The 17750-nt window shown below is 53.1% G+C and overlaps 6 protein-coding genes across 6 annotated transcripts; 3 read left to right on the forward strand and 3 right to left on the reverse strand.

Moving 5' to 3' along the window:
- Positions 1-1835: 1835 nt before the first annotated feature.
- On the forward strand, positions 1836-2894 carry VTN00DRAFT_9191 (uncharacterized protein; the record flags this gene model as incomplete). The annotated part of the gene is made up of 2 exons (XM_069436124.1): positions 1836-2220; positions 2335-2894. The coding sequence occupies 2 exons, from the start codon at positions 1836-1838 to the stop codon at positions 2892-2894; spliced, it is 945 nt and encodes a 314-aa protein (XP_069284776.1).
- A 1001-nt stretch (positions 2895-3895) lies between these two features.
- On the reverse strand, positions 3896-5655 carry VTN00DRAFT_9192 (uncharacterized protein; the record flags this gene model as incomplete). Its single annotated transcript, XM_069436125.1, has 5 exons — positions 3896-4034; positions 4123-4708; positions 4795-5267; positions 5331-5522; positions 5600-5655. 5 exons carry the CDS (start codon positions 5653-5655, stop codon positions 3896-3898), a joined length of 1446 nt encoding a protein of 481 aa, XP_069284777.1.
- A 714-nt stretch (positions 5656-6369) lies between these two features.
- On the reverse strand, positions 6370-8762 carry VTN00DRAFT_9193 (uncharacterized protein; the record flags this gene model as incomplete). The annotated part of the gene is made up of 4 exons (XM_069436126.1): positions 6370-7718; positions 7767-8198; positions 8258-8344; positions 8432-8762. The coding sequence occupies 4 exons, from the start codon at positions 8760-8762 to the stop codon at positions 6370-6372; spliced, it is 2199 nt and encodes a 732-aa protein (XP_069284778.1).
- An 816-nt stretch (positions 8763-9578) lies between these two features.
- VTN00DRAFT_9194 (uncharacterized protein) lies at positions 9579-11519 on the forward strand (the record flags this gene model as incomplete). The annotated part of the gene is made up of 2 exons (XM_069436127.1): positions 9579-11334; positions 11395-11519. The coding sequence occupies 2 exons, from the start codon at positions 9579-9581 to the stop codon at positions 11517-11519; spliced, it is 1881 nt and encodes a 626-aa protein (XP_069284779.1).
- Positions 11520-12892: 1373 nt separating this feature from the next.
- VTN00DRAFT_9195 (uncharacterized protein) lies at positions 12893-14675 on the forward strand (the record flags this gene model as incomplete). Its single annotated transcript, XM_069436128.1, has 4 exons — positions 12893-12910; positions 13053-13154; positions 13515-14584; positions 14636-14675. The coding sequence occupies 4 exons, from the start codon at positions 12893-12895 to the stop codon at positions 14673-14675; spliced, it is 1230 nt and encodes a 409-aa protein (XP_069284780.1).
- Positions 14676-15522: 847 nt separating this feature from the next.
- VTN00DRAFT_9196 (uncharacterized protein) lies at positions 15523-16584 on the reverse strand (the record flags this gene model as incomplete). The annotated part of the gene is made up of 1 exon (XM_069436129.1): positions 15523-16584. The coding sequence occupies one exon, from the start codon at positions 16582-16584 to the stop codon at positions 15523-15525; it is 1062 nt and encodes a 353-aa protein (XP_069284781.1).
- Positions 16585-17750: the final 1166 nt, after the last annotated feature.

Genomic DNA, 17750 nt, shown 5'->3' on the forward strand with positions numbered 1-17750 from the left:
CAGGTCATTAACAGTCCAACTAAAAGCATTTACCGAACCATCGGGCATCGCTTTTCGGTTATTTCGGGGCAATGTCCAGGCGTCGTCCCTCTAACGTTTACAGGGCTCTGCAGTCCATTCTAGTTTGGGCGGAGTGCTATTTTCGTTGGGGCGCTCTGCATGACGCCTGTCGAGGTCGTCGAGGACGGAGGAGTTGATCGATGTGCCCATTTACCAATCCACGGCTTCAAAGTTACTGCGCCGCAGGTGACTATTCTCAGCCGAGGAAGTTTGGACATGGGAGCTGTCGCTCTCCAGGTCTAACGCTCAGCTAATCACCCTTTCTCTTCTTCAAGCTCGACGTCCATAACGTTGGCTGATTTTTGACTGCCCAGAAGATTGTTTTGTGCATTCTGTAATCTTGGTTTCAAAGCGAGTTATGCTACAGCATTATCTCCACATTGACGTGGATGGATGCTAGAGATACGGTGTATACGAGGGCTCGTGACTTGCTAACATCGGCTGCGGCATGATTGAGAGTGGAGCGCTGATAATGAGACAGTGGATCGGCAGATAATCTCATTGCGCAATCAGGATTCAGCCGTCTCCTAGCCGCGTGGCCGAAGCGCGAGGGCAGTCTACTGCGTATATCGATTTTTGGAACCCAGATCTCCACGCGGTTTCGGGTCGTCGTAGCCGGTGATTTCGCAACTCGATAATCATTGGTTCAGCTCCTCGAGACCTAAATCTTAGGATTGCTCCTCCGTGTTGGCATGTTTGAATGGTATCCCGGCATCAACGATGGCCTTTGTTTCAAAATATCAGGGCTCTATCAGCAACGATATTGTTGGTTTTTTAGGGACAGCAGTACCAGGGCTCCTATCTTGTTTGCTAGCCCGCTCTTGCCCTTCTGAAAAACGATGCTCTTGTGCTTGCCAATGGAACAAACGCTGTATAATGAATACGCGCAACCATATTTGGAAGTCCTAATTACCAAAGGCCCTCTTGCATCTATTGGTTTCTCCAGGATCATGATGCTAAGGGTTCGACCATGTCCGAAGAAAGGCCACGGCACTTTCATTCAGTGTGGTCACCAGTAGCACTGAAGGTACATGATCACACTTCTCGATATGCCCATAAGGAGCACCTGTCTGGAGCACGGAGTACGGACCAAGAGACAGGTCCAGATCCACAACCGCGTGTTGGCCCACAAAGTCACCGAGTGACCGGCCCTCGCACGCTCGATGAGCGACGGTGAGCGACGGTGAGCGCCAACAACGCGGCCTCCAGTTTTGAGCCAGGTCCTCTGCAGGGAAAGCGCAATAATGGCCTGGAAACGGCCTGGTTGCCTCTCCACAGAGAGCTTAATGCCAATCAGGGACCCGCTCACCGATCTTCCCAGGCTGTCTAGCCCGGTCTGCTCCGAAATTCGATAGTGGCCGTCTCCCCATGGCGTCGGAAACATATCTGCCCTGGAAAGGTCTCAGTGACGCGGTGCTACGGAGTAGAGACCGACAGACCAAGAATTATTTAAGTGCTGTATGTAGTAACCGGTGCTGAACTCCAAAAGGAAACAAAAGGTGTCCAAACATGGGAGCGATAGTTCTGAAAGTGTCCTCCTCTACACTTAATACTATCGCGTGTCGTCCATTGTCTTCGAATAACCTTGTCGCCTTGACAGACTATCCCTGTGAAAAATCGCTCCCCGCTTCTGCCGTACGATGCCCACACCTCTGGAACAGCCATAGCTGCGTGGTTGTCAAGTTCTTCCGCATTCCTGTAGTATTCATACTATCTATTTTCAACCGAACTATCGGCACTTATTTCAGCCTCCTATTTCTGCACCAGCTACCGTCATGTCTACAATTCCTGGAAGGTCGACGAGAAGCACCTCGACGGACGGCAAGACCTCAACGGATCAGAAAGCAGTGGGACCGAGAAGGACGGCAGTTGCTGGTGGAAGGAAACGTGAATCCCGGGCCGGCACTCGCAAGGTCGCCTCCCTGACCGCAGAACGGCTGGAGAGGAAGCGGGCAAACGACCGCGAGGCACAGAGGACCATCCGCCAGCGGACCAAGGAGCATATCGAGCAGCTTGAGCAGCAAGTGGCTGAGCTACGCGCAAGGGACGAACAGATGGACAACGTCTTGAGACGCAATGCTGTTCTGGAGGCGGAGATTGCTCATTTGAGACATCAACTGGCCGTGGTGATGAGCAGCCGGCCGCTGTATCCTGTTGGTGGTAAGAGCACGTCCCATCTTTAACTGCGTCTTCCATTGGCTTCTGTCTCTTTAAATCCGGACTCTACTTTCCTCGAAGTGGTAGCATTGACAAGTCATGGATACATCCATATAGAAGGATCCCGTCGTTCATCCACCGCTTCTACTGCTCCGAGCATTACTATGTCCTCCCAATTTACCGGCCCTTCCCGCGAGGGAGCTGCAGTCCCACCGATGGGACGATCGTCCAGCCGGATGCCGCTATCGCATGACTGGCAGTCCTATCACAGCCCGACGCCATCTTCGAACGACGTCGAACCCTATGTTCTCCAAGAGAACTCCATTACTCCAGCGCCCGCTCCAGTCAACCATCAGTCGTCCGTCAGTCCGGAGCTCGCGACAAATCACCAAATAGGGTTCAGTGGGCATCTCTCGGGCTTAGGGCCCTATCCGCAGATAACCCATCCTCACTACCAAGCCCCCAAGCATGAACAGACAGCCCAACGGTCCATGTCGGTGCCAACGGTGGTGGGGTTTGAAAGAGGAGGATTACCAGGAGTAGCAGGAGGTGGTCCTGTGACGTCCCACGTGCAGAGCACGTCCGAACTGCACGAGCCGCAGCCCACAACGATGTCCCCGCAAGGGCACCTCCAGCTTTCTAATTACTCCTGGGGGCCACCACCGCCGCCGACCTGAATGGATGTATCCACATACCCATAAGAGACTTTGAAGTCCGAGCCTAGTGCGGAATGTTCCCGTCGACAGCATAGCATAGCGTAGCACAGGGCTGCATTCCGGTGGAGGGTGTTGCTTACTCATGCTATGCTAGCGGCACTATGACTACAACAATCCGAGTCCCAGCCCAGTTGATACCTAAGGTTATCTTCAACAATGACGATTACGATGATAAGTCGCAGTGACTACGTTTTCTCTCTGTCTGTCTCTAACAGCCAGACTAGTCAGCCGTTTCGCTTCTATGGAGGCCCCAGACTTGTTTCAAGGCCCGCAGGCGTGGATACAATTTATTACAATTAAAAATACTTGGCTGTCAGCTAGTATCCATGACGTGGGCTTGCAGAATACATACAAACACACATACTACAGATGCATACACACATCCTATTTCTCCCTCTCCTTCAAACGAGAGAAGAGAGGAAGTAAAGAGAAAAAGAGCAAGCAAATCGCGTCTCAATTGAGACCAAGATGCCCCAACACAACCGGATGAGCACAAGAGGATCAATCGAGAAAAAGAATTGACTCTATTTCTTAAGTTTCGTTCCTGCATATGCTACTACTGGATGCCTATTGGAGGATGTGTGGAATTGCTCGACCCTGCTCCACGTGCGTGTCCGGCCGAGCCCTAGGACGGAGCAGATCGGGACACACCATCTGATCCAGTTTGTCGAATCGAACCCCGATCCCGAGGCAGTGGGAAAGGAAGGATGGAATGGAATGGAATTTGATCTGTACCTTGATTACTATTACAATTTACTGTTGTCTTTTTTTTAATATTATTGCATACTCTGATTCATTTGGAAGTATGATAATAATATATCATTATCTCGTCATTGACTCATGACCTTTTATCATTTCCGAAGCATTAGTTACTACATTTCGTTCTCCTGCAATCCTAGGTGGGTTCCTGACGGTGTTATGTAAGTAGGTAGGTAGGTAGGTATGGGCACATCTGACCCCATTTATTCCTTCTTGATGTACTTGTCAAAAGTCTCACCGATAACCTTGGCGCTCTTCTTGGGTATCCTCTTCTGGTTACCCTTGTAGTCAACGTAAGTCACACCGAATCTCGTCCCATAGCCATCGGCCCACTCGAAGTTGCTAAATGGAGAAAAAAAAAGGAAAAGACGCTTGTTAGCCAGAACCAGCGAAGCAGCAAGATGAAGGGAGGTTAAGGGAAAGGACTTACTCCATAAGACTCCAGGCCATATACGCCCTGACATTGACCCCGTCCAGGGTGTAAGCATCCGCCATCGCGCCTATATAGTCCCTGAAATACTGTGCCCGGAACTCATCATCGAGCAGCCGCTCCAGGGGCAGATCATTCTCGCCCTTCAGACTTGTACCGTTCTCGGTGACGTAGATCTTGGGCCCGTCGTATCGGTCACTCAGCCACTTCAGCAGCTTGCGGAACCCGACGGGGTGCGGCCGCAGCCAGGCGGACTGCGTCTCGGGGCCGATGCTGTTTCCGTTCTTGTCCTCCGTCAGGATCTCGAGGTTTCCTGTAAAATCGTCAGGGTCCGGTTCGGTGGTCTTGGCCTTGACGTAGTTGGCGCAGTAGTGGTTCATGCCGTAGAAGTCGTTGCTGCCGTGGACGAGGGCGATGTCCTCGGGGGTCCAGGTCGGGAGGCGGCCACCGAGTTGCTTCACCATGCTGTCCGGGTATTTGCCGTGGTAGATGGGGTCTGCGAACCAGGAGACGGAGAATTCGATCCTCCTGTTGCAGGCTTCGATGTCGGCTGGGTTGTCGGGGTCCCATGGTTCGGCCCAGTCGCCTTGTTCTTTCTATTAGATAACCTACTACCTACCTATGCAGATAGATAACGATAGTTGGTATAAGTCTCATGAGACTCTCACCCACCATTAAGAGTGATCCCAATCTCCCCACCATCCCTCCCCTTGAACTCCTCCCGGTAAACCTTCACCGCCGCTCCATGAGCCACAAGGATATTGTGCCCAACAATCCAGCACTCCCGACTACTATCCCCCTCGGGGCTTTTCGTACGATCACTGGTCCGGCCAGGTGCGAACACCCCGGTATTGTACCCCAGGACGGCGCTACACCACGGCTCGTTGAACGTGATCCAATGCTTTACCCTGGACCCAAAGGCACTGAATACCACACGCGCATAGTTCGTAAAGTCCGCCACGAACTCTTCCTTGTTGAGCATGCCCCCGTACCGCTGGTGCAGCGCATCGGGCAGGTCCCAGTGGAAGAGGGTGATCAGAGGCGTGATCCCCGCGGCGTGCAAGTAATCCACAAACTTGAGGTAGAAGTTCAGGCCCTTTTGGTTGATGGGGTCGTTGCGTCCGCCGAGGGGGATAATACGAGACCTGACAATGGAAGTCACTAATAGTACCGTAGCCCATCCCAGGAAGGAAGAGAATCAAACGTACCACGAGAGCGAAAACCGGTACGCCTTCGCACCGCATTTCTTGAGCAACTCAATATCGTCCGCCGTGCGGTGGTACGAGTCGCAGGCAACCTTTCCAGAGCTTCCGTCGGCGATTTTGCCAGGGATCTGGCAGAAAGTGTCCCAGATCGACGGAGCCCGACCGTCCTCGTTGACCGCGCCTTCAATCTGATAGCTGCCCAAAGAAGAGGGGGTGTCAGGTTGGCTATTAATATAAGATTGTAGATATATATAGTCATGGAGCTTAGGTACCTTGCAGTTGCAAAACCCCAGAGGAAATCTGAAGGAAGGGTGGAAGTGGTCGTCATGGCTGCCCCTCACTACCTAAACAGGGATGTAGAAGATTGTTTTTTTTTAGCAGCGTTCTTCGAGGCTATAAAGTAGAAAAAATCATGATTGACTGCTCAAAGGGGAATTGATGAAGACATAAATAGGGTATCAGGTATCCACACCATCAGCCCACGCAGCCCGTCCCGCAAAGGTGGAGAAGACATCGCAACAGCGGAGAAAGATCCGCCATAGCGAAACAGCAAAACGACGATCCGCGAAGAGGACGTTCTGGGGAAGACTATCTAGACTTCCCCGTAGATTACCTATGACCAACGTGTGACGAACAGCACCCCGGTTAAATGACTTCGGGTCTCTACGAATAACCTGGCCGAGATCACAAGCGGAGACTCGGCGGAGGGCCGGGCCGCGAGCCGAACAGTCACCACCATGGCTGTCCTACGGACTATGTATGATACGCTCGCGAGCTACAATAGGTATCCGGTTCGACAATATCATTGCATTACGATTGTGGCACATGTAGCATATTAGGGTGAAAAAAACCATGCAGCACTGACATTCTTCGTGACTATCACTATTAACTCCACACCGCGTGGATGCTTTTCCTGTCAAACCGCTGGCAACGCCGACACAGAGACCCGACAAACTTGCGCCGCCCCCTTGTATCCCATGAAATCCAGCTTTAGGTCTGCATAATAGTTAGTCATTCTAGTCATTTCAAATGCATTATTCCCTCAGGATAGCTCCATTCCATCGTCTTCATCTCCCTCGAGCTCGTCCACATCGTCAACCGCATTACCGCCAACAATGGCGAGACGAGGCCGCTTTGAATCCCTGCTCAGTCCAAGACCGTCCGCGCCGAGTGCTCCGGCCATCTCCAGCTCGGGACCTGCAACAATTCGTCCCTCCATGTCAACCACCTCGCAGAGCTCTATCAAGCTCTGCCTGCTGAGGGACTTGAAACCTTCGGTACGGACAACCCGTCCCCAATGTGTCATACAGAACTGAGCGGCGCGGCGCCTCAGCCATTCTTCATTAGTTCGTCCGGCTCTCTCCCAGACGATGGCTGCATTCTCGATATCGAGTTCACGGCTGAGCCGGTTGACGCAAAGTAGGCGCAGCTTCGGCATATCGTAAAGGTTAGCCATCACCAGCATCCCTGCCACATCAATAATATCCGGGCAGTATTCAGGGTGGCCAGAAATGCTGTCTGTGTACAAGTAGTAGAGGAACGCACGGACTACAGAATACGGCTCCGGAATATGCATCCTCTTCGTATGATACTCCGCCATCTGTGCCGAATACAGGCGTTTGAAGTGGGGCCACCGAACCTGCAGGATGATCCTGTGGACATGGATAGGGGGAGAAGTAGCGGCATTTGGTGGCAGAAACGCAGGCTGTGACGGCGAGGGAGAAGACGGTTCCGACACTTCTTCCGGGTATTCTTGGTCATCGCGGTTTGCGGTGACAATAAAATCAGTTCCGCTTCCTGATTCTGGCGGTTGATCAAAGACCGCAGCGAGGTCGCTGCCTAAGCCCGAGTGCAGGGGCGACCCCTGCCGCTCGGATGCAAGGATCCTATTCTGTTCAGATGTTTCAGCCACAAGGTCATTTCCAAGGAGTCCGTACTTCTCCAGGTCGATGAACATGACTTCGCTCAAGTGATTATCGTCACTGGACCCTTGCACAGTCGCGATATCAGATCCGAGGAGCCAAGCCTTCGTCCCATTTTCGTTGATGGTGCAGTAATGCCATCGATATGCCGGGTTAAAGACCTCTTGGCCCTCAGCAAGCCTCTGCCAACGTAAAGAGTCAAGCTCCAACGACGATAAGTTGCACTCATACGGCCGCACTGTTTCCGAAGGCGTAATCAGGTCAAGCAGCACTCCTGAAGAGTACACGTGAAAATGGGTCCCGGAGAGCAGGGCTGGAACATGGGGTCCGGAATGAAATCTGAGGGAGGAGATAGCTCCTGGAGCAATTGGCTTCCGTCGGCCCAAGGATCGAACCTGCACGCTTGCAGAATTTGCTGCGTAACCGCCTGACCGACCTGACAGTTGTTGGGACGGACTAAATGGGGTTCCTGGGCTATGAGTTATCCTGTTGACCACTCCTGGGGATTGCACGGTACCTTGTGAGGATGAGATTCCAAGGGACGGGCTGCCTTTCAGGTCCAGCCACCAAATGTCAGTCGTGCGCTCCATGTCTGGACCAAGGCCGCCGAAAATCCATAGTCGGCCGCCCCAAACCCAAGCCGTATGATCGAAGCGGGCGGTAAAGCTCCATGTCCGCGACCAGGTCCATGTTTTCAGGTCCAGGTAGCACAAATCATCGAGAATGATGTTGTTCTCACCCGTTACGCCTCCAATTATGAACAACTTGTCCTCGTAGATGACTGCAGCATGGCGTGCCCTCCCTCGTGGGATCGGTCCACGGACGTCAGGTTGAGTCCATGTCGAGGTAGGGATGTCCAGTATCACGATGTCGGATAAGTACTCGCGATGCTCATTTTCACCACCAAACACGATGAGCTTGTCGCCCTGGTAGAGGGAGGCGGTATGTCCTTTGGTGGTTTTGTCAGCTTTCGTCAGAAAAGTCAAGCAGCATCAAGGGGGAAGCAACCCATGCGGACACCAGGGATGTCTCCATAATTATCCACCAGCTCCCATCGAAGGGTGTTCAGGTTCAGTCTGAGCACATGGTTATAGACTATCAGCCATTATTAGCAACCCCGGTCGAGAATATTGACTAAGCGCAAGGAGATCAGGGCGAAACAGCCAATAAAAAGCAACGGACCTTCATCCGTATACTGGTCAAAGCCCCCGAAGGCATAGATCTGGTCATTGCCACAATAGGTAACCGATGCGTTGACAAGACACGCTGGGACATTTCCCAGGGCCTTTTTGACAGTTGGACGGTAGTCGGTGCTGCCACGTCGACTTTTCGCTGGGCTGGTCGGCATTAGGTAGGTATTCTGGTTCTTGAGGGGGGAAGGAGAGGCGATCGGATTTGAGCCTCGGTGGGATCCAGACACGTTCCAGGAGGACCCACCCTCCTGGAACTGCGAGAAGACCGATGCTGACGCCCCGGTAACGTTGCTAGGTGTGGAGGGCGGTTGCCGTGCCATCAGGGCGGGCCGGGGAGAGCTGTGGAGAATGAACAGGGCTGCTAGCCTGGGCCAGAGAGACAGGGGAACAGCAGCAGATATCAGAGGAGAACGCTGGACAGGGCCATTGGCGGTCTTATGGCCTCTCCTCAGCAGTCATCGAGGCAGTTGCATGGACGACGGTATGAAGGGATAAACCAGGAGGTCCCTGAAAGTGAAAGCTGAAGATCTGACGACGAGGTCGCCAAGACTCAAACTCGCCGGCGCTTGCGGATGCCGGAAGAGCCGCATATGTCACATGGGCGCTTGGCTGGATCGGGCTACGGGCGGGTCGTGCCCGTTGCTATGGTAGAGAGCAACGCTAGGTCTCAGAGCCATTATTTATTCCTCTAGATTTCTATATTCCCAGGTCCTTTTCCCTTTCTCCTCTCACAATCACCTTCTTCGTTCCTCTATGCACTACCTCTACATCCTATAACTCCCTATCTGCTTCGTACTTGCATACAATACCGGATCTTTGCAAGAGTATAGCTCTCCAATCCACTAGATCGTCTTGAACTATATCGTCAGATCGATCGACCCCCGATTGCGGCTGCTAGCTCTCGAAAGATCTTTTTCGATTTTTCTGCCTTTTCTGAACATCACAGCAACCTACAACGATATAATACAATCACCGCTTCCCAGGATCCATTCAGTTGAGTGTCTTGGGATAATCACTGGATAGGCCGGGACCACCAACTTAGACTTCCACGAGTCTCTGTTGAGGAATCGACCAGGCATTTCCTCAACCTACAGGAGGTTGTCCATTCGATCTGCATTTGTATAGCACATATCACAATGGCTACCGCAACAGTATCAACTCCCTTGAAGAGCCACCGCGGCATCTTCTCCAGCAAGACCGCTGGAGGCCGTATGCCCCTCACTCCTTCTCCCCGCACAAGAACTTCGAGCTTGGCCACCAATGCCTCCAACAGCCCCTCTCCGTTCACTCCTCCTCGTCAGACCTCTGATGCGCCCCGTGCATCATCGCAGTCCATCTATGGCGGTAACCTGGCCTCGCACTTCAAAACTGTCTCGAAAGCAGCTCGCGCCCACCGTGACTCTCCCAAGTCGAACATTGCTGTGCGGAGTCGCAAGTCTCCTAAGCATCTCGAACTGGGAGTCTCGGACTGGACCTTGACTGGTACTGGTCCCACAGCTAGCCAGTCTCCATCAAAGGAGCGTGAGCGTACACGGAGAGAGGGTACGAATCGCACCAGATCTGGAAAGACCACTGGAAAGACCACGGTCCGCATTCCCCACAACGCTGGTGACCGATTCATCCCCAACCGCACGGCCAGTGAGGGTCTGACTACTGCTGGAACTGCTAAGCCGGAAGAGAACGCACGGCCCAAGACCAGCAGCAACGATGGTTCTGCTGTCCTTGCGAACGCTGCTAGTGCATTTGACATTGGTGGTCGGGGATCAGAAGAGGATATCACGGCAGCTCTCGAAAACCTTGGTCTGGACGATGAGTCTTCCACCAGCTCCTACACTCGACCTGCTCCCGATGCTGTTGCTTACGAGTCGTCCTTGGCTAACGCCTGTGGCGTGAACCTGAACACTCGCATTCTCGCGTTCAAGCCCCCAGCGCCAGAGTCGTCCAAGCCCATTGACCTCCGCGCTCAATACAACCGTCCACTGAAGCCCGCGAATTCACATTCTTCCCAGTTCCGAAGGAGAGTTCAGACCGCGCCAGAGCGTGTCCTGGATGCTCCTGGGCTGCTTGATGACTACTATCTCAACCTTCTGGACTGGAGCTCTGGCAACCAGGTTGCCATTGGTCTCGAGCGGAACGTCTACGTCTGGTCTGCGGACACGGGAACGGTTAACTGTCTCCTTGAGACCTCCCCAGATACCTACGTCAGCAGTGTCAAGTGGAGTGGTGACGGCGCCTATGTTGGCGTTGGCCTTGGTACCGGTGAAGTCCAGATCTGGGATGTCGAAGAGGGTACCAAGCTTCGAAGCATGTACGGCCACGACACCCGCGTTGGTGTCATGGGCTGGTCCAAGCACACCCTGTCCACAGGTGCCCGCAGTGGCCTGGTTTTCAACCACGATGTCCGTATCGCTCAGCACAAGATTGCTGAACTCGTCTCCCACACTTCTGAGGTCTGCGGTCTTGAGTGGAGATCGGACGGAGCCCAGCTTGCTACCGGTGGTAACGACAACCTGGTCAACATCTGGGATGCGCGATCGCTCAGTGCTCCTAAGTTCACCAAGACCAACCACCGTGCTGCCGTCAAGGCCCTCAGCTGGTGCCCCTGGCAATTGAACCTGCTGGCCACTGGTGGAGGCTCCTACGACCGTCACATCCACTTCTGGAACACCACCACTGGTGCCCGTACCAATAGCATTGACACTGGTTCTCAGGTCACCAGCCTGAGATGGAGCAACCACTACCGCGAGATCGTCAGCTCTAGTGGTTTCCCCGACAACTCTCTGAGCATCTGGAGCTACCCCACTCTGGTCCGCAATGTGGAGATTCCAGCCCACGAGACTCGTGTCCTGCACAGCTGCCTCAGCCCTGATGGCCAGATGCTGGCTACTGCCGGTATGTATTCATCTGTTTCCTCAATGCCTGTCCTGTGTTCATCTGCTAACGTATCTTCAGCTGCCGACGAGAGTCTGAAGTTCTGGAAGATCTTCGAGCGCAAGCCTGGCACCAGCGCCTCCGCGTCTCGGGAAGGCGGCGTTGGCAGCAAGGCCCAGATGGCGAAGTCCATGACTATCCGATAAATGTCTTTTGTAGTTTGTTGCAGATAATTCTGGACGGCACATAGAGGTCATGACTTGCGATTTCGGTTCAAGATGACATTAGGGGCGTTCTTGTTTGGGTTCAAGCGATCCGTCAAGGTCTTCCCGGGGTTCACTGAACGGGCTATATATATATTGGGTCTCGGCGTTATTGTGATCTTTGTCGTTTGTTTTGCGTCTATTGTTATTTGGTGTATTTATTCTGCTTCGTGGCAGGTACAATGGATTATACCCGCTGTCATCCTAGCCTCGCTCGTCTTGTATAGCTCAGTAATTAGCATTCGCGTCTTTGAACTTGAGGACCAACTGCGCCACGTGAGGGTAGACCACAACTGGAAGATATACGTAAGCCCGCTTCGAAGCTCGTCTCCATACCCTGAGATCAGATACCCGAGATACAGCGTCCAAGTATAGCTCAGAGAAGATCAGCATTACACTAGCTTTCCTGTTAATCTTTTGAGTAGTCTCTGGCGTATGAAATGCCCAATAAGATTGTAGAGCGATCTTCGAGCTTACCGGAGATCATCTCGGCCTAGAGTAGCCGACGGCAGAGCAGAGGCGAAGCACAGGGGACCTAGCGCTATGATAATACTCGAAGGAAACAAACACCAAGGGCCTCGGAAGATGGCAGCAGTAACCCCAGAGTAAAGGATCAAAGGTAGATTAGAAATTGCGAATCTATGACTGCATTCAGACGTGAGTCCGTTTTAGCTCAGGAACAAGCTGCTAAGCCTCAGGTGTTGCAGCCAGCCTGTGAAGGCAGCAGGGAGGACAAAACCTTCCCTTGCCCAGCATTGTAAATACTGTGCACATTATTTTTTTTCTAAGTATAAATTGCCTCTAATCGAGGTCAGGAATCTTTCTAGTCACCTCTCATCGTCCCCTTTATGCAGTTACAGTGGGCGAAGGAAGAAGACGAGAGAGAGAGTCCTGGGCGACGGAGGGAAGTGGGTGACTAAGCAGCCGGGAGCATGATAGATTTCGCCCAGGCATATCAACTTTCACCTCACCAAAACATCAGCCCGAACAGCCTAAGTCCTACCACGACGGATTTCTTGCAGGTCTACAGCTTACGGGGCCCTCAGATAAAAGCTTAGGGTGAAACGCAGCCCCCTGAAGAGATAGTCTACTGAGAAAAAACCGGGCTCTGGGCAAAGCAAAGTGAGGCTGGGGGGTTTCGTTTCCCAAAGTCGTCGCAACCACGAGACCCCGAACCCGGACGACCTTGGGGGAAGTTTGCGACAGAGCAACAGCGCTCAAGAAAATCACCCCCCGGGCTTTGCAGCAATATCTCAGAGACTGTCAAGTCTCACGACGATCCATCTACATCCTCATAGCGGGACGCTGACGGCACCATGTCGAACCAGCAGGTGGTGAGTGCTTGTCGAGCAGCTCTTGTCTCTCTCAGCTGTCCGGATCTCCAGTGCACGAGCCCCCATCCCTTCCGAGCATCTGTCCCCCATGCTTCCCTAGATGCCTTTCGTGTGATGGCTTTGGCTTATACCAGGTGAACAGGGCATGGTCTTCGACCGTGTCATCCAGGAGGTGTGCGATGCCTCGCAGGTCGACTTTGAGGAGGGAGGAGTCGACCAGCAGACGCTGGAGGAGATGAGGAAGGTGAGTGAATTCCTTTGACCGTCTGCATCTGAGATCTTCGTCCTGCATCGTCAGGAGACGAGAGGCTGCTGTCGTCGTCGCGCTGGCGCAGGTCGTCAGCCCTCAGGCCGGGAGTCGCCTTCGGGTGGCCAGGGCGGGGTTCCAAGGTTTGGGGGAAGCGCTCCTTATGGGGGAAGCTTTTGAGTCGTTTTATACCCACGCACAAACTTATGCGCCCTGCCGCTTTTACCCGCCCCGGCCCCTTCCGCCGCCCGCCAATCGCATGCCTCTCTGCACAAGCTGATGCTCACCATCTCTTGTCGTTTTTTTTTTCTATATTGATTTTCTTTTTCGACCTTGGCCTCCACTAACAACCCACAGAGCTGGCAGAAGAAACTCTCCTCGCTGGGTGTCGCGCAGTTCCCCTGGGACCCCCAACCACAGCCCGCACCACCGCAACCCCAGAACATCCTCCCGCCCACGGCCACCGTCCCCTCCAATGCGCCTAGGCCAACACCACCGCAGCAGCAGCAAGGGCCACCGCAACACCTGCCACAGTCCCTCCCGGGCTCTACGCCGCCGGTGCAGGCCCCAGTCGCGGGCCATGTTCCTCCGCCAAATCTCAATGGTCAAGGCCCGCGTATCAAGACGGAGCCCGGTGTCAACGGCCAGTCTGGCTTGCCCACCATGAACCCGATGCCTCCAGCTTCGACAAATCCGCAGTCTGCACGCGAACGTGCTGCAAATGCACTGCATCAGAGGTACGGTGCTGCGGCGGCCAACTCCGTCAGCCAGCTGCAAGCCCAATCGCAGGCTGCCCTGTCCCTTCCAGGACAGCAGCGCCCTCAGGTTTCAAATGGCCAAGGCCAAGATCTGAAGCCGCAGCAAGGCTATCAAAATCCCCCGCAACTCCAGAGGCCTCCCGTCAGCAATGCGCAGACCGATGGAGCGAGCGACGCACTCCTAGAGTGGAAGGCGGAGGTGGCTCGGAGAAGGGCCGCAGCTGCGCGCCAAAATGGCGAAGGCGACAGGCTTCTGCGAGAGCAGTTGAGTCTGCAGAGATCGCAGTTGGAGGGCGGTGGTCTTATGCTGCCTCTTGAGGAACGCTACCCGTCATCGAAGACGGCCAAGCGCAGGCTTGTGCCCCATGCTAAACCTTCTGTTTCTGAAGACGCTGTCTCGCCGTTGACTCCAGCTCTGAACTCGTTATCGATCTCTGGACCTCCACGGTCTCAGTACGATGGGCCAGATGACGATGATGAGAGAGTGGAGGACGACGAGGATGCTATTAACTCTGACCTTGATGATCCAGATGACCTTGTCGCTGAAGAGCACGAGGGCGAAGATGCAGTCGGACAGGTCATGCTCTGCACATATGACAAAGTACAGAGGGTGAAAAACAAGTGGAAATGCACCCTCAAGGATGGCATCCTGACAACGGGAGGCAAAGAGTAGGTTTTTTCTATTATTCTGGCATTGTTTACTCGTACTGACTTTCCCAGGTATGTCTTCCACAAAGGTCAGGGAGAATTCGAATGGTAGTGCAGATACTGGCCGACTCTGGGCTTTCCCGAGCTCAACTCTTCCCTTTCCGACTTTTTTTTTCCCGCTGTGTACAACTTGTCGCTTATTTGATATCGCATTTCCAAGGAAGGCACGATGCGAATTTACTCACAATAACAGATAAAAGCAGCTTGGTGTAAGGGTTTGTGACGATCTCACTGTTTTCTTTTGTCTTTGCTGCAGATTGGTGTTTCCTTTTTTTCCCTCCATACCTCCGTTGTTTCACGTCTCTATTTCATCTCCGCGGCGTCCATACCGGTTGAATCTCGAAGCAGGGCACCCCTTTGTCACCTCCACATTATCCTCGAGACGTATGCCTCCTGATTGTTATTATTAGACTGATATTTACCACTAACGAAATTGGCGGCTTCATTCCGACGGCGGAAGGGGCTTTGTAACGGGGCAGCTAGCTACATAGGTAGTTTCTTTGAATGATATGTATTGATACCTGAGTTATTTCGCTCGATGTGCTATATGGAGTAGATACTTGATGATCCTGCTCGTGAAATAGCCGTGGAAGTTTGTAAGCTTGGAGAGTACCCGTGTACATCACAACGTGACCAGGATCCTGTATGCGTAGATCTGTTTCCCACCCCAACGCTGAGAGATACAATCCTATCTTGCCTGCAGACGGCTTATGGAACGATCAAACGCATAATGTTAACGTGTCTATCTATATTTGGTTATGTGTCTTTATCTACATCTGCTTCTGCATATAAAAACCGCTTAGAAATCGAGAACAGAGCAGATACATAGTCATACGCTTTTCTTTAGTTACTCTGATGCCTCTCCATCTCAAACTTGATCTAATAGTTATTCCTCTGACTCATATCATCTTGATAACAACCGGCCCTTTCTTGTTGTTGCCTTCCCTCCAATACCCTTCCTCAACCGCCTCATCCAACCCAACCTCCTCAATCTCCTCCTCCGCCCTCGCCCGCAACTCCCCACTCTCAAACCAGCCCTTCAAAACACGCAAATCCTCCGCGATCTCCTCCACGGTATAGTTCCCCGTATTACACCCCACGAGTACAATCTCCCTCCGATACGCCTGGAAGATATCGAACGTGAAGTCCGTCTTGGCCCCGGGGCCCCTGGGCGCCGCGATCCACGCGTATCTGCCCCGGATGGCGAGCTGGTCCATTGCTGCGCCCATCAGGGCGATATCGCCCACCGTGTCGACGACGACGTCGATCCCCTTCTTATTCCCGTCCGTTAGTAGGGCCGGGATATCAGCTGCCCGGAGACTCCCTGCTGGACTTTCACCAGCGAGGTTGATATCCGCATCCTCCCCACGAGACCTCGAAGCGGTAATCACAGACCTACACCCCATCGCCCTCGCGACCTGCACCGTCGCGGACCCCACGGCCCCATTGGCACCAAGGACCAGAACCACATCATCCACGCACGCCCTCGCCCTCCGCAGACACAGCAGCGCCGTCAGGAACGGCACGCCCACCGTCGCGGCCTGCCGGAGCGTCAGCGGCGCCGGCTTCTCGACCACCGCGGTCTCCGGGATGAGGCAGTACTCCGCGTGCGGGCCGTCGAGCGTGAAGCCGAGCGTCGAGCCGGAGGAGCCGTATACCTCCGTGCCGATCTTGATCTTATCGGACGATGATGAGGAAGAGGTGCCGACCACGACGCCGGCGTAGTCCCGCCCCGGGATGCGGGGGAAAGCGGTCTTGGGGAAGGATCCCCTGGCGTTGAGCCGGTCGGAGGGCTGGATGGAGGAGTAGTGGATCCTGATGAGGAGGAAGCCGGGTTTGGGGGTTGGTGTGGGGAGGGTTGTGAAGGAGAGGGTTGGTGGTGAGGTGGTTGAGGGGCGGGTGAGGTGGAGGGCTTTCATTGTTTCTGGCACTGGTTGAGATTGGGGTTGGGTGTTGGACATGGTGATTGAGCCGATCAATTTTGTTTGATCTTGCGGAAGTAGTAGAATCAAGGGTATGTATGATTGTTGAGTTGAAATGCGTCCTGGACTGGATCAAAGGAGAAACAAACAGAAAATGAGAACGAAGAAAAAGTGTGTTTTGAATTTGAATGAGAGATCAAGAAAAAAACAAAAAGAATACAGTCCTTTTCGTCTAGGTAGATCTTGCTTCTGACTTTCTTGAGTAAAGTATAGCGGGTATATATAGTGATAAAGTTCCAAGATTGGTAGAAGTTAGGTAGTAGTAGCTCTCAACACGTTAAAAGATAGACAGACTTCCCGAACCATCAATCACCTGGCATAGCGGGCATGTCCCACGTACTCCACATCCCGTCTAGCACAGAAACGAAAGGAGAAAAAAGAAGCGCTCACTATATACATACGTTAAAAACATGTACGGATAGTGTGTCAACTCCATACAAGGCGCATCTGCGCAAATGAACACCAACCCCGTTTCTGGGGGTCTTTCTTGCACGGGATTCAAGCTGACGATCGTGAATAATACCAACAGATAAAGAATGGATAGATAGATAGATAGATAGACTTCTAGACCCTATCCACCTACCTACTCACGCTAGATTATTAGACGCCGTCCCAACCAACATCAACCCCCCATCGTCGACATCCCAATCGGTCGGCATTTCCAGTGGACCGCGGGCGTCTGTGCCGTGGACGTTGCGGGCCGTGCGGGTACTGCGGATCTGCCCTCACCCGCCCCTATCTATCTATACCCCGGAGTGAGTATTACAAACCTGTAGTGACCGGGGTTGAGGAGCTGAGATCGACACGGAATATCGGCCGAGGTCGATGATGGACTGACAGACTGCTGAGCTAACCAAGTGGGCTTTTTTTTTATCAGTCGGTCTAGAGTTTGAGGACCTAGTGAAGATGTCCCGGCCGGGGAGAAGAATTCTTATAGATAGAGGCATTTGCCTTCCTGCTAGATGGGCATTGTGCATACCTGCTTGCCTACTTACCTACCTATCGGGGTACATTACTTGTGCTGGTTCTGCACAGCTACAGTACTGACCATGCTCAAAGTGTGTACTTGATATTTGTGTGCGAGGTACAGTGCATACGAGAGCGCTCGTTTAGATCGCAGTGGTATATCGGAAAGATATCCATTG

This window comes from Thermoascus crustaceus, assembly GCF_041956765.1.
Source record: "Thermoascus crustaceus strain CBS 181.67 unplaced genomic scaffold VTN00scaffold_7, whole genome shotgun sequence".
Classification (NCBI taxonomy): Eukaryota; Fungi; Ascomycota; class Eurotiomycetes; order Eurotiales; family Thermoascaceae; genus Thermoascus; species Thermoascus crustaceus.